Source organism: Thalia democratica, chromosome 7 (genome assembly GCF_965202585.1).
Source record: "Thalia democratica chromosome 7, ktThaDemo2.hap1.1, whole genome shotgun sequence".
Classification (NCBI taxonomy): Eukaryota; Metazoa; Chordata; class Thaliacea; order Salpida; family Salpidae; genus Thalia; species Thalia democratica.
In genome coordinates, this window is record NC_139171.1 from 38,931,074 (window position 1) to 38,948,231 (window position 17,158).

The 17,158-nt window shown below is 26.1% G+C and overlaps 1 protein-coding gene across 1 annotated transcript; it reads left to right on the plus strand.

The window, feature by feature from the left end:
• Positions 1-15,238: 15,238 nt before the first annotated feature.
• LOC145840466 (fasciculation and elongation protein zeta-2-like) lies at positions 15,239-16,864 on the plus strand. Its single transcript, XM_082947735.1, has one exon. It carries the CDS (start codon positions 15,277-15,279, stop codon positions 16,465-16,467), a length of 1,191 nt encoding a protein of 396 aa, XP_082803861.1. The 5' UTR covers positions 15,239-15,276; the 3' UTR covers positions 16,468-16,864.
• Positions 16,865-17,158: the final 294 nt, after the last annotated feature.

The following is a 17,158-nucleotide window of genomic DNA, read 5'->3' on the forward strand; positions in this document are numbered from 1 at the left end:
GTTTTTACTTTAGATAACTTTTACTTTAGCCAACATTAGCCAGTTTTTACTTTAGCCAACATTAGCCGCGATGAAGTTATTCAAGCAGAACGTTTTCAGTCTTTTTTTGAATCTTAGCCAGAAAAAATCTTAGCCAATTAAGATCTCAATCTTAGCTGGCACCTTAGGTGACTCTTCAACACGTTGCAGCATTTAGTGTAGTATTCGCCAAGTATTCGCCAAGTATTCGCCAAGTATTCAAAGTTTTTTTAAAAAGATAATTTATCATATAAAAGTTGAGTATATACCAAAAAAAAAAGTACCTTCTTTTTCTGGATGGTCTGAAGTTTCAGAAAACAGTTTATATTTTTAAGTATATAAGTTTTAAATTACCTTAAATTACGTCACAATAGTAGTATTTTTTTTCTCTATTTGATATCCTAAAAAAAACTTTGTTTCGGAGAATTCTCCTATATAGAGTCAAAGTTAGTCTTTAAAAGAGGTATTGGCGTCTTCCTTAAGGTCTGTAGTTTTGCAATTCAGTCTTTGATTTTTAATTTTTGACGTATATTTTTTCAAAAATGACGTCACAAAGAAAAAAAAAAACAATTGCTATAATCAAAAAGTTTCGGAGAATTCTCATAAAAAGAGACAAAAATGGTCTTTAAAAATTGAATGGGCGTCTTTCCTAAGGTATGTAGTTTTGCAATTCAGTCTTTGATTTTTAGTTTTTGACGTATTTTGTTCAAAAATGACGTAACAAAAAAAAAGTTATTTTTCGTCGTTAAAAAAATGGTTTCGGAGAGTTCCCCTATAAAAAGTCACAAATGGTCTTTAAAAATGGTATTGGCGTCTTCCCCAAGGTCTTTAGTTTTGCAATTCAGCCTTTGATTTTTATTTTTTGACGTGTTTTTTTTCAAAAAAGACGTCATAAAAAAAAGTCATTTTTCGCCCTAAAAAACTTGTTTCGGAGAATACTCTTATAAATAGGCAATATTGTTAATTTAGAATAGTATAGGGCATTTGCATCTATTCAAAAATTTTATTTTTGAAATTTTTTTTGACTTTTTTTTTTTTTAATTAATTCATCTAAAAGTAATCGTTTTTAAAACACTTCCTTAAAGTATTTCCTAATAATGAAGATAAAGTAATAAAAAAACTTAAAAAATTTTCTCAAGTTTTGTAGTTTTGCAAATCAGTTTCTGATTGTTTTAAAAACGTTTCAAAAATGACGTCACAAAAAAATAATTTTTTGTTTTAAAAAACTTGTTTCGAACATTTCTCCTAGAAATATTAAAATTAATTATTCAGAATAGAATAGGCTCCTTCTTCAAGATTTCTTTTTTTGAAAATTGACTATTGTTTATCGATTCTATTACAATTAAGTCATAGAAGAATAATCTTTTTTTAATTTTATCTAAGTGTATTACCTCATAACGAATATTAAGTGATAAGAAAAGATTAAGAGTCTTAATCAAGTTTTGTAATTTTGCAAATCAGTTTTTGATTGTTTTAAAGACGTTTTAGATTTAAAAAATTTAAATTTATTTGAAAAAAAAAGTATTTCCGTTCCGTCCTCTTTTTGCTCAATAGTTTTTCAAACTAATCTTTAAGTTTTAAATTAGTTTGTTTAACCTAAATTGATTATAAATATAATTTTTTAGCTAATCTAATATAAAATGACTTATAAAGTTTTTCACATTGAATAATTTTTAGTTGTTAAATAACAATTTCCAAAGAGATTGTTAAAGTTTTAATTCTTTATATAATTTATAATAATATAAATTTACTCCATTCAATAAAATAAAATTTAGTTACAAAAATTTTCAAAAAAAAGTAGAAACGGCACATAAAAAAAACATAAAACTAGTTATAAAAACAAGTTAATAAAATATGTATTTGTCAAAGTTTAAATAGTTTTCAAAACACTAGTACAATAAGTAATAATATTTAAAATTAATTTTAAAAATAAAAGTATAGTTACAAGAGTAACTGACTAATTTAATCAATTCAGATTAAAGTTAACTAAAACAAGTTACTTGGTTTTTGTAAATAGCTATTAACTGATAATCGTTTGAAAAGATAATTATAGTTTGTAAACAAACTAGATAAATTGTGGTGTAATTTGTATGAAAACTTTCAGTAATCAAATTTTTTTACAAACAAATTTTTGATTATCATGTTTTTTTTTATGCAACATTAAAATAAGAAGTATAGTTTTCCTTTTTTTGTTGTTCTTTAAAAACGATAAAAATAAAAACTATAATGTCAGAGGAATTTTTACTGACGATGCTATATTTATATGTTCATTTTTTTTTTTTGAAAATTTATTGTTAAATAACTTGTCTAATTAATCAGCGATAAGTTATAAAAGCTTTTTTAAATTTTATATCACTATAACCTTCTTATACTATCAAAACTTTTACATTTCTGCTTTGAATACAAAAACATATTTTTTAAAGTCCATAGTTTTACGATTCTTGGTTGCCACAGCAAAACAAACTCTAACTTAACTTTGTGTAAACATTTTTTGTAAACAATCTAAACTTTCTTTATTAAATTCAATTTATAAGTTTTCTAAATTCTAAAAGTATATTTTTAGCAACATTAGCTTTTTATATAATAATAATACTTGTTAAAAAGTTATAGATCCATTTAAGAACTAAATAAAATGCCAAAAAAAAATATTTCACCATTGAGCCAACTTTGTGATGAGGAGCTATTTATTAAGACAGCTATTGACTGTTCTCTACTATATCACATAGAAAATTGTAGTGTTAGAACAGCTGCAGAAGTGTTCTTAAAAACAATAATTAAAGGAAAAAGATCCAAAGAATTTATGAGAAGATTTATTGAAAAATTTTTACGTGTTTGGAAGAAGAATGGAAAAGATTTTGAAAAGAAAATCAAGCAAAGAGGGCAGAATGAAAACATCACAAAAGTAAGTTCTTAAAAAGTGAATTAAATATCAATAAATGCAGCTTCTAATATGTTATATTTTAACATTATTTATTATTTAAGAATATTTATGGTAAAAGATTGTCATTTATTATAAATTTATTTACAGGTGTGTGATTCAAAAACATTTCCATCTGCTGAAATTTTAACTGAGCAAGTTTGTTAATTTTTTTAACCAATGTTTATAAAATTTTCAAAGTATTTTTAAACTTTTATCCTAAATTTCTACACTTTAAACATAAATTAATAGTATTCAACTAAATATATAAAAGAATGTTTAAATATTTAGTAATTGTGTATATATATAGTTTTTTGTAGTTATGTTAAATAATTTTTTTCAATCTTTAAGACTTTGAATTTCCTCTTTTATACCTTTGTTTTGCTAACTTGATAAAACAGAGCTATTTGAAGACATTTTAAAAATTCAAAAACAGGTTAAATGTTATGACAAAGAATGTTCTTCTGGTGATACTTTGGATGAGCAAGTAAGTTTACATTTTGTAGTTTATTTTATTTTAAATTTCTAATAATTATAAATTTATAAACAGGTTGAATGTTATGACAAAGAATGTTCTTCTAGTGATACTTTGGATGTGCAAGTAAGTGTACATTTTTTAGTTTATTTTATTCTATACTATCAATTGTTATAAATTTATAAACAGGTTAAATGTTATGACAAAGAATTTTCTTCTGGTGATACTTTGGATGAGCAAGTAAGTGTACATTTTGTAGTTTATTTAATTTTATATTTCTAATCATTATAAATTTATAAACAGGTTAAATATTATGACAAAGAATGTTTTTCTAGTGATACTTTGGATGAGCAAGTAAGTGTACGTTTTGTAGTTTATTTTATTTTATACTTATAATTGTTATAAATTATAAACAAAAATAGATTGATAGTCACAAAGAAGAAAAAAAAGCCATCAAAGCATTTCCAGTTTACAGAGTTTTTTAATTTTAAAGTTTAAATAACTCTTTTCAGAAAAATTTTAGAAGTTTGAACAAAGTTATCAATCATTTTTCATGGGACTTGTCAGTTGCAGAAATATCATCACTTTTTGATTGGAATCAGAAAACAGTACTATTAGGGTACACTAACTTGATAGTAAAAAACTACTTTTCAAAAATTAACCCATACTGTGTACTGAAGTTTGACAGCAAATGGTTTAAAAAATTTAATTCAAGGAAAAGAAACTCTGCTAATTTTGTTTCAAAAGCTCATTGCACACATTCTTTGTGTAATACAAAGCATTGTTTTGAAATCTATTTAGTGTAAGTTATTTTTATATAATTATTTTTGTAACTTTTCTTGTTAAAACTATAAATTTAGGTTTGAGAGTTTAGAAACTAATCCAGTTGGTGGAATTTTAAAATATAGTCGTGAAGGAAACATCATACATAAAGAACATGAACAAAAGAAAAGACGTCTTGCATTTGGTCACAGAGATGAGGTACTAAAAAAAATTATTGTCAATAAAGAAAATCCAAGAAAAATTGTTGAAGAAAGTGTAAAAACAGAAACAGCTAAACATCAGTTTCAAGGTGGAAATGTTTCAGCTAGGTAAATCAGATTTTACAAAATACATAATACTTTTCTTCATACCTATTAATTTATTTTTTTTCTTATAACCTATATTTTTTTTAGAATTTACTCATCTCAAATTACCAAAATTTTGGCAAAACATCACAGCCAAACAAGATATAATTGGTTTGATGAACTGGAAACATGAAGACAAAAAAAGCAGAGAAGTAAAAGGCTATATTCAGCAGCTTAATAAAGACAAGTTTGCTGTGTATATGTATACCGAGAAAGGTATTAGATTTTAAACTTTAAATTGAAAATTTATCTCTAAATGCAAATAATTTTTAAATTATATATAATAGGGATGGAAATATTAGCAAGACATTTAAAAACATTAGTAAAAACAAGCCTCTATTTTGACGCAACAGGGAGTGTGATCAAAAAACCAGCTGAAATTCCAGGTTAAACTTGATTTGTTAAACAAACTATCAAAACTGTTTGATAACGATTGAAGTGTTAAATTTAAGTATAAAAGTTTTTTAAAACAACTAAGTTACTAAATTAGTTATAGTTTTAGAATTTGAAGCATTAAGTTAAACAAAACAAGCTTAAACAACACAGGTAAAATTTTTTATTATGCTCTTGTACTTGGTGGTCATGGTAGAGGTAAGCCACCTCTTCCAGTTGCAGAAATGCTTTCAAATTCACATAAAACCATTGATGTAGAAGCATTTTTGTCAAACTGGTATTATCAGTTTAGAAAGTTTAGTAGAGTCCCTATATGGAAAATAGAAGTTGATTTTTCATATCCATTTTTACACTCCATTTCCAGTGTATTTAATAATGAAACTTTGCACAGCTATATTACAAGGTAAGTATAAACTTTATTACATGTTGTGTATTCAATTAAAAACTGAAATAAATAGGCATTACAATAAGGAAGTAAACAATAAAAAGACTATCATCCACATCTGCTCATCACACGTCATCAAAGCAGTGATGAGCCATATTAACAAAGCCACAAATAACAAGACTGCTAAAAGGCTTTACGGTCATGTGTTTGCTTCAATGGTAAGTTTTAAAAGTTAATTACAAAAGGTAGTTTTTAAAAAAAATATTTTTAGATCAACTGTGATGATTTAGAAGAAATGTTAGTTACTTTCTACAATTTGTGTGCACTTAGTTTGTGTGAAAGATCTAGTTACCACTCAACTAGGGCAGAAGTTTATCTAAATTTTTCAATCTGTCCATCTGATCTTCCAGATATCAGGAAAGAGATGGTGGCAGAGCTTGTCTTAGGTTTTCTTTTTAATTAGAACTATTAGTAAGATAATATTGTGTTAATTATAGTTTTATCGTTATTAAAATTCAGTGATAGTTATTTTTTGATTATGTTTTGTTTGTATAATTATACTTTTTATTTACAAACCAAAAAAAAAATTTGATTCAAAATTATGTTAAGTTTACTACTTAGACAAATTAAGTTTGATCAATTTTGTTAATTTTTGCAGTTTGTTTTATTAAAATGTGACCAGGCTTGCATTGATTTTAACTAGTGTATTAATTAGATTCAAGTTAGCTTTTGTATATTAGTTTAGATACAGTTTTTATCAATGATTATTAATACAGTTTTTTTATTAATTATGTAAACAAGTGTGCCTTTTTTATTTATTAGTTTTTAAATACAATCTAGAAATGTGAACAGGTTTGCCTTGTTTTAGATATAAAAACAATAAATTACAGTTGATTTTTGTGTATAAGTGTAGATATTTTTTTGCTGAAGATTGCTTTTTATTATTAAAAATGTGAACAGGTTTGCCTTGTTTTAGTTATAAAAAAATAAATTACAGTTGATTTTTGTGTATAAGTGTACTTATTTTTTTAATGAAGATTGTTTTTCATTATTTAAAATGTAAACTAGAGTGCCTTGTTTTTTAATTAGTGTGATAGTTTATTTACATTGAGATATATATATATAATTTTGACACTAAAACATTTTTTAAATGTGAAGAAAGTGTCAGCTTTTTCGTTTTGGAATTCTTTACTTTTCGTTGCATTATAGTAGAGTGTTGATTTTTTTAAATAGCTGCTTTTAAAGTAATGCTTTTTTTTGTTTGTATATATTTAAATGTATTAAGAAGAACTTTATTTTTTATTTTATTAGGTCGTTGAAATTTATTTTATTTTTGAACAAAGAAGTAGATTTTTGGTTTTTTTTTTTATGGTCATGTTTATAAAAGATCAAACATATCAAAAAATTCTACTGTAGTAGTTAATTTTTACAGAGTTTTATGTTGAAGGGGTGAAATTCTCAATCAAAAATTCCTTCTTGTATTATTTTTAGAATTTTTGATGTTATTATTTACTTCTGAAAACAAATTAAGTGTCTTAAAATAAAAGTTACTGTTTAAAGCAGTTCTTTATTAATTGCTTTAAAAGTTTCTTTACATTTTAAGTCAACTTTATATCTACAAAAAGTTATTACTGATGTTTATTTTTCTCTTTATTTTTACTAAACTATAGCTACTTTAAATTTTGTTTATTTTAAAATTCATTGATTTTTAAATGCTAAACTTTGATTGATTTTAATAATTAAGTAAAACAAACCAATTTCCAACTAACTTATAGTTAATAATATGCTTTTAAAATCTTAGTTTTATAATTTATTATAAAGCCGGATGGTAGTAAACTATTTGTAACATGTATTTTAATTTTTTTTTATCTACGAAAAAAAGTACTTAACAACAAAAAGAATATACATACTATATGAACAACAATATTGTGTAGTAAATTGATAACTTTATAGGTTTCAGAAACATTTATTTATTTCAACTTGCTTAGACGAAGACGCCAATACCTCTTTTAAAGACCAGCTTTGACTCTTTATACGAGAATTCTCCGAAACTATTTTTTTATGACGAAAAATGACTTTTTTTTGTGACGTCATTTTTGAAAAAAATACGTCAAAAATTAAAAATCAAAGACTGAATTGCAAAACTACAGACCTTAGGGAAGACGCCCATACCATTTTTTTAGACCAACTTTGACTCTTTATACGAGAATTCTCCGAAACTAATTTTTTATGACGAAAAATGACTTTTTTTTGTGACGTCATTTTTGAATAAAATACGTCAAAAATAAAAAATCAAAGACTGAATTGCAAAACTACATACCTTAGGGAAGACGCCCATACCATTTTTAAAGACCAACTTTGACTCTTTATATGAGAATTCTCCGAAACTATTTTTTTATGACGAAAAATGACTTTTTTTTTGTGACGTCATTTTTGAATAAAATACGTCAAAAATTAAAAATCAAAGACTGAATTGCAAAACTACAGACCTTAGGAAAGACGCCCATACCATTTTTTTAGACCAACTTTGACTCTTTATACGAGAATTCTCCGAAACTATTTTTTTATGACGAAAAATAACTTTTTTTTGTGACGTCATTTTTGAATAAAATACGTCAAAAATAAAAAATCAAAGACTGAATTGCAAAACTACAGACCTTAGGGAAGACGCCCATACCATTTTTTTAGACCAACTTTGACTCTTTATACGAGAATTCTCCGAAACTATTTTTTTATGACGAAAAATGACTTTTTTTTGTGACGTCATTTTTGAAAAAAATACGTCAAAAATAAAAAATCAAAGACTGAATTGCAAAACTACAGACCTTAGGGAAGACGCCCATACCATTTTTTTAGACCAACTTTGACTCTTTATACGAGAATTCTCCGAAACTATTTTTTTATGACGAAAAATGACTTTTTTTTGTGACGTCATTTTTGAAAAAAATACGTCAAAAATAAAAAATCAAAGACTGAATTGCAAAACTACAGACCTTAGGGAAGACGCCCATACCATTTTTTTAGACCAACTTTGACTCTTTATACGAGAATTCTCCGAAACTATTTTGTTATGACGAAAAATGACTTTTTTTTGTGACGTCATTTTTGAAAAAAATACGTCAAAAATTAAAAATCAAAGACTGAATTGCAAAACTACAGACCTTAGGGAAGACGCCCATACCATTTTTTTAGACCAACTTTGACTCTTTATACGAGAATTCTCCGAAACTATTTTTTTATGACGAAAAATGACTTTTTTTTGTGACGTCATTTTTGAAAAAAATACGTCAAAAATTAAAAATCAAAGACTGAATTGCAAAACTACAGACCTTAGGGAAGACGCCCATACCATTTTTAAAGACCAACTTTGACTCTTTATATGAGAATTCTCCGAAACTATTTTTTATGACGAAAAATGACTTTTTTTTTGTGACGTCATTTTTGAAAAAAAATACGTCAAAAACTAAAAATCAAAGACTGAATTGCAAAACTACAGACCTTAAGGAAGACGCCAATACCTCTTTTAAAGATCAACTTTGACTCTTTATATGAGAATTCTCCGAAACAAAATTACATCGAATACTTGGCGAATACTACACTAAATGCTGCAACGTCTCTTCAACTGTATACAGGGTTTGTGCACGTCAGGCTAAGCCAGGCTAAATCAGTTTTTTGTAAAGTTGAAAAACATCAGGCTAAATCTGTTTTTTTATTTAAAAATTTGAGATACTTAGTTTTCACACTTCAAATGCTTGAAAATTTTTGATTAAAAAAAATTGAGAAATCTTTTTAAGAACAGGTTGAGAACAATTGAAGACAAAATCAGTCAGTATTTGTACAAATAAATGCTTAAAACCTTTTGTTGAATCTCTAAAAAAATTTTAAGAATCTTCAATATTTTGTTTTGAGTAGATTATATATGTCATAATTAAGAAAATTTATTAAAAAAAATATATTCTAAACAATACAGTTTAGTTCAACAACTTTTTAAATCTTATATGACATCAACAATCACTGTATTTATTTAGAGTTTAGGATTCATAATTATGTATCAATTTTAAGTATTAATCAAAATACTATTATAAACATTTTTTACTTATTTTAATACTCTTGTAAGCGTTTCATTTAAAATTTTGATAAAACCAGGGTTGCCACACACTCAGGGAACTCATGGAATCTCAGGGAATTTTCAAACTGTAGAAAATCTCAGGGAAACTCAGGGAATTTTGGCATTTTTCTATTAACTCAGGGAAACTCAGGGAAGTTTTGATTTTTTCTCTAAATTTCAGGGAAGGTTTTGAAAATCTCAGGGAAATTTTTTTCTAGATCTAGAATGAGGTTTAGTTAATCCAGTTTCAATATTTTGTTCAAAAGTAGTAATTTTTATTATTTAAGTGGTTATTTAGAATTTTTTTAGCCTTGCGGCTAGTTCTTCAATATTCTTAGTATTAACATTATAGTGTTAATATGATAATATTAACTTAATGAATAAGAATGACTGTTGGTTTGAACTTTTTAAGAAGGGCTGCTGTTTTAAATCCGGCATGTCTAATTGGAATGGGTAAAGACCGTTGTGTCAGAAACTTTACAAGGTTGGTCCAACAACTTGTTAGCATGAAGATACTAAAAGCAAAAGAGGGTGATGACAGCATTAATCAATACATTGATTTGTTAAGTTCTTCTAACACTCAAATACTTTTTGAAAATTTTATTGAAAAAAGTCACAGTTTAGACACCTTTTATTTTGACACACTCGATATCCCAAGCAAGTATAAAGATTTAACAAGAGTCCTTGAGGCTGTTTTTGTGCTTCACAATGGCCAGGCAAGTGTTGAACGGGGCTTTAGCTTAAATAAGGAAGTAATATCAACTAATATGGGAGAGATGACAATAAGGTCCCGAAGAATGATCAAAGATCATCTATATGCAAACAGTCTAGAACCAAGCACAGTTGAAATAAGTTCTGAAATGTTAAAATTTGTAAAATCTTCTAGGGCCCAATATTTGGCATATCTTGAGCAACAGCGCTTTGCTAAAAATGTTCCAAATAAAGGTGATGCTTTGAGCAATTTAGGAGAACAAAAAAGTAAACTTACAAAGCAACTCAAATGTTTGAATGAAGACTATGACAAATATACTGCAGATGCCAACAAACAGTCTGATTTAGAAGCAATGAAAGAATTATTAGCAAGAGGAATAGCTGCTAAGGACAACGCAAATAAACTTGAAAATAAAATTAAAACTATTGATTTAGAAATTGCATACTTAAAAAAACAGTGTTAAGATTTTTTTATTAGGTAAAGTGAAATTGTTTTAAAATCAAAATTATGTTTTCAGTTATTTAAAATAGATTGTGTATGAACATCTAAAAGACATAAAAAAAAAATTAATTTTAGATTATTTTGTATCAGTTGTTAGGTATTAAGTTGTACTTTGATATGAGATATTTCTTTAACTATTTCTTTAAATTTTCATTTTGCAGGTTTTTTTACAATAATCTAAAGCTTTTAAGTTTTATTTACTGCATTCAGAACAGTTGCTAGGAAAGACATACAAGTCATAATGAAGTTATTATGTATGTATTTAAGTAAGTTCTTCATGTGAAATTATTATTATAGTATAATTAAATTTTGTCAATTAAAATGTCAAACAAGTTAAACTTTATTCTTTTATGTAGAAAGTTAACTAAGATAAATGTAGAAAGTTGTGCAAAAATTTAGTTTTTAATTTTTAATTGGTTTAAACCTTTTAAGATTGAGTTTTTGAAAACAGTTATTTTCATAAATTTAATGCAGAAGCATACACATACAACCTTCCTTTTATTATTAAAGAAGAAAAATGAGAATGAGGTATTAATAATTTGTGTTAGAAGAGAATTTTTTTTTTTAAGATTTGAAAAATACTCAGGGAAACTCAGGGAAATTTAAGGTTACTCAGGGAAATTTTTGGTCACTCAGGGAAGATTTTTTGGCTCAAAGAGTGGCAGCCCTGTAAAACACAACAATGCACGTCGTTTTATTATAATTCTTCTGGTTATAATGTTTTTACTTAGTGCTTAATTAAATTGAACAATTGTGTTTAGTAATATATATTAAAATTTTACACTAGTAATAGTTTAGAAATAACACTTATTTGAAAACTTAGCACTGTATTTGTTATGTTAAGGACATAGGGGGGATCAATTACCTAGTTCACAATTTAGTCTTATTTTATTGAGTTGTAACTAAGCTATGAGTTGCTTTTTGCATATTTTTAAAGCTCAAAATGTTTTTGAGATAAAGCTGGTTGAAGTCGGAGACTACAATAGTACTAATCAAGACCCCCCAACACCTAAAATGACTTCTAAAGGGGATTTTACTTACTTTGAAAAAAATGTCAGGCTAAATGAAAAAAATTTGCGCACGAACCCTGTGTATATAACAGTATCAATTCAACAAGGCTACTTTTAAACTTTTTTGTATTGTTTTAGTAATATGGTTTATGTATGTTACATATTGGTGTGAACTTAGTATAAAAACCAACTCATTTTGTTAGGCTTTATTTAGCGCTAAGAATAGTGTCATTTTAAATTAAATTCTACATTATTAGATAAATTAAAGACGGATTTTAATAACAAAACGAGTTTATATTTATACTGAGTCCACACCTATATGTAACATACATAAAGCATTATACTAAAAGAATACAAAAAAGTTTAAAAGTAGCATTTTTGAAATGACACTGTTATATGCAGTTGAAGAGTCACCTAAGGTGCCAGCTAAAATTACATTGATACAAATTACATACATACTTGTTTTTAAAATAAAGTTGAAAATCATTGAAAATAAAGCTGAAAAATTCCTATATATTGAACCAAAGTGTGCTCATCTAAAGTTAAGCATAACTAAATAATTTGTGAACACTCACAACTAAGGTCAATGGATTGGTGTAGAGAAAGACCTTTTGGTCATTGAGCTGTGCACCATTTGCTTGTAACTAATAGTTCGAACTAACTTTAAAACATAAATAAAATAAAATTATTTTAGAAAATGTTCATATGTACATTAATAAAGAAGTATTTAAGTTTAAAAATGGTAAGTACCCTTTTTTAACCTATTTCTGCCAATATTGACCATGGAACCCATAGTCTACCATGGGCTTCACACCATCTATATAACAAATATTAAAAAAAAAATCACAAATACCATGAATAGAACTTGTTAGGAAAGATACCTTTCAGTCATCAAGCTACACACCGCCTCTTTAATTTGGCTGTTGTGATTTATGTGTTTAGAATTAATGTTATGAGGCATGTGACCTAATGGTGTAGGGTCCAAATGAGAATTTTGGAAATCCTTAGAGTTAAACTTGCAAGATAAAAATGTTATAGACATAACATAAACAACTAAAAAAGTAAAAAAAGAAGTTTTTAATAACTAAAACATTAAAACAATGTTAATTAAGATTAACAAAACTGAATAAAACTCACAACTTAGTTATTTTTAAATAGGTATAGTAAGCTATTAACAGTATATTTTTTCAGTTTATGGCTCATAATATTTTTGGTTACAGTTTTCTGATAAACATAGCTACAAAGACAGAATTGATAAAAAAAACAAAATTCTGGAAAATTTCAAATTTGAATTTTTTATAAAATCACTTTGACTTTTGAACAAAAATCACTTAAAAAGTAGACAAATCTGAATTTTAAACATTTTTTTACATGTATTTTAAAAATTAAGTATTGATTTGATACAAATAATCTGTCACATCCAATAATTATTTGTGTCATTTATAATTTTACTTATCAAAAAAGAGCTTTACAGTATCTTTTCAACGTTTTTATACTATATAAGAAATATTTTTACCTAAAATTTAATTAAACAAAAAATGGACAAAAAACAAAGCGTTTTTAAACAACTAAAAAAAAATCCAAAAAACATTTGACCTGTATTAAATATCATCACGGTTGCCAAAAAACTTGGAAACCTGAAAAGTCCTAGTTTGACAATTTAAATACAAAAAACCTGTAATTGTAAAATTTAAAAAATCTGGTATTTCAAACAATATTAACATGAAAAGTAATTAAATTTTGATTAGAATCAAAAAATATATCATATGAAATGATATTTTTCTATTTTTATTTTTAAATGCATTAAAAAAACAGAGTAACCACACACTCTCAATAACTCGGGATATTTTGAATTTTTTTAAATCTTTGGATGACTCAGGATAACTCAGTGTAATAACTTAGGACTACTATGATTTTTTAAAACTTAAGCTGACTTAGCATATTTTTTTTACATATAAGAATTTCAGGATAGTTCAAGGTTGCCACACACTCAGGATAATTCAGGTTATTTTTAAGTTTTTGAAAATCTTATAATGACTCAGAACAGCTCAGGATAACTTAGGATATTTTGAATTTATTAAAAAAACTCAGGCTGACTCAGAATAGTTTTTAAGTTTTTCTAATAATCTCAGGACAAACTTAAAAAAAATATTTTAAATGAAATTTATTTCATTTAGTTTCAGTATTTCATAACCAATTTTGATGAAAAACTAGATTATAATTTTTTTTTTTTTTGAAAAAACTCAGGATGACTCAGAACAGTTTAAGGTCACTTAGCACAGTTTTTTGACTCAAAAAGTGATAACCCTAGTAGTTTAAAAAAAAAATTTAAACCTCAAGACATTTTTTTTCTAGAAGTTGAATAAAATTTAGTTGATCCAGTTACAATTTTTTGTCATTTCATATAATTAATTTTGTTCAAAAACTTGATTTTTATGATTTAAAAATGCTTAATAAAATTTTTTAGCTTTACGGATAGCTTGTCACTACTCTTAAAAATATCATTAGTTTGCACTAAAGGCAAAAAACTATTTTTAAGCATATAAAAAACCCAAGGACAGTTTTTGGTCACTTAGGGTTGTTTTTGACTCTAAAGAGTTGCGACCTTGAAATAGCATTACAGTAACTTTTTAAGATTCTTATCCTATATAACATAGTTTTTTAATTTTATACAAAATTTTTTTTGACTTTCTAAAACCTTAAAAATTTAAAAACCTGGAAAAATTTTCAAAGTTTTCTTGAAACTCTGAAAGAGTAATAACTCTTAATTCAAGCTAGTTTTTGATCACTTAGGCTGGCTTTTTGCCTTATGAAGTTTCCACTGTAAATAGTAATATAAATAACCAATTTCTCATATTAAATTACTAATAACAATTTAAGTTAATAACTGATAGTGTACTGTATTTTATATAATAAAAGGTTAAGCTAATCTACTTTTAGTTTTATATTTAATAAGTAATTCAAAAATTTTTTTTTTCTGACAAATACAGTTTGTATGCTTAAGCTAAGCTATTAAAGTCTTTATATATTTTTGTTTCAAGTTTCAAAATTTAGATGTAAGTGAGAATCTCATAAATCCGAGTGAATCATTATTTAATGAAAGAATCTTAAATTTAAAAACATGTATTTTTTTATTAACAAGTGAAACAAGAACATAGCAAGCTTTTCTACACAAAGATCCTTATGTAAATGTTTTAGTAATTTTAGGTATTAAGGCTTGATTAACAACATTATATATCAGTTTTTGAAACATACATCTTATTTAATTCTCTTATAAACTTAGGCTGACTCAGGCTAGTTTGATGTAACCCATGCTAGTTTTTGGTCACTCAGGCTAGGCTGTTTTTATTAAAAGAGTTGTAACTGCGATAATTGTCTTTCTTTTTTAAATCAATGATTTTATGTAAAAAATGAGGGATCCAAAATAAGCTGTGTATCAGTGTTAGTTTTTGTATTTATTAAGCTGGAGCTGGATAAAAATATAAAGTGATATTATTTAGGACTTTGGAAGTGATTGAATTTAAATTTCTTTTGAACCTTAACTTGGTTTTTGATGTGTTCTAACTTTTAAAATTTTTACAGAGTATTTATGATTAATATATGTTTTGACACCAATAAGCTCAAATTAAAATGTCTGCTCCTATTGCTCAAACTGAAGATGACTGGGAAAGCTTTACTGATTTCAAATCCAGCGAAAAAGATGTTTGTTTTGATTCCAATGGAAATAATAAAGATATGCAATTTGATGACAGTATTGAATTTTCTGAACCAAGCTTGGTTAGTTACAAAAGTGTAGAAGATTTAGTACATACTTTTGAGGAAAAGTTGGCCAATTGCTTTAGGCTTGATGATGCTAATACTACTGAAGTTTCAAAGAATATTGACTATGGGATGCCAAAGCCTTTTAATTTAAATGAGCTTAAAAATAACTTGGTATGGAAGCAATTAACTGATAATTATGGTCTTGTGCAGCCACTTGATTGGAAAAATTCAGTTGTTCATAGACTACATCTACCAGCTTTGAATATAAAAAACACAACTGTTGAAGAAGAATCAGAGAATATTGATGAAAATGAATTGAAAAATCAGTTAGACTTTCATCACATGGTTGAGTACAATGTTTACACTGAAAGTTTACAATATTCACCTTACACAGCCAATGGTATCCAAACAGCAGATGAGGTTATTGAAGAGATTGAGCAAATGATGTTAGATGCAAATGAAGCTGATGCTGCAGTAGACATTGAAACTCAAGAAACTACAGGTATAATTTTTGATCAGGTTGATAGTGGGGAAGGTAGTTTGGACTCTATTGCAGACTACTCATCTGAAAACATTCAGAATGAAGAGGACTTATGTGTTGACTTAAAGTCAAATCTTTGTTTGAATTCAATGTCACTTGCTGAACTTAACAAACATTTTAATCATTTGAATGACAATGTCTCAGTTCTTTCAAATCAGTTATTGAAAGGTCTAGGAACAAGAGATGAATTGAAATATGAAATTGAAACAAAAAAGGAGTTCATATCAACTGTACTTGATGTTCAGTGTGCTCAAGAAAAGTTTTGTAAAGAAAACAACTATAAACGGAATGGGCTTAAAAGAAGCACTACCATGAACTCCATACCAAAAGCTGGACACCATCTTACTGCCAAAGTTCCATATAACAACAGTGCACCACCTACAATCGATGATTTGCAAGTTCTTATTAAAATTTTTAAAGCAATAAGAAATGATAGTGATGAAGTTCCAACTTTGATTACAAACTATATATTGAAAGTTATTTGCCCAACTACCGGTGACAATCAACTAAAGTTGTAGTTGAAATTAGTTTGTTTTGGTACAATTTATTTTGTGTAGTACACTAATCATGAAAGTAAAGAATAGATTTACTTTGACTATCATAAATTATGTTTCACAGTTTACACGAAGTTTCTTTAATTTTATTTTCTAAAAAATATTTGCAGGAATAATTTTAAATAACTCCATTTAGTATTTAGTGTATAGTCCACACAGACTACATATTGTTTTCTTGCCATGTGTTTCTTTTAACAGAACAAAAAGTATTTACTTTTTAAGCCATGATGTAAATTTGTTATTTTTTGTGCAATTTTTTTTTAAATAATTACTTTCTGTTAAACTTTATCAATAAATTTTTATACACTGATGTAAAAAAAAAAAGTTAAATAAATATTTTTTTTTGTTTTCATGTTTTTAAAATACAGCTAATATATTATTTATTAATTTTGTAGAAACACTTTTTTAATAAGCTGCTTTTTCTTTTGTTTTTGAATGGAACTGGTACTAACAAAAGTCTTCTTGTTTTAGAACATATAGTTTTGCTTAATAACCTTTTATATAAATGTTTCTATTTATAAACTTCCTCATAGTTTTATTTGTAGTAATTTAAGATTTCTAAATAAGTTAAAACTAAGCTTTTTTATATAATTTAATTTTAAAACACATTTGATATCGTTTAATTTTATATGGTACATAATTAGTTATAAAGTTT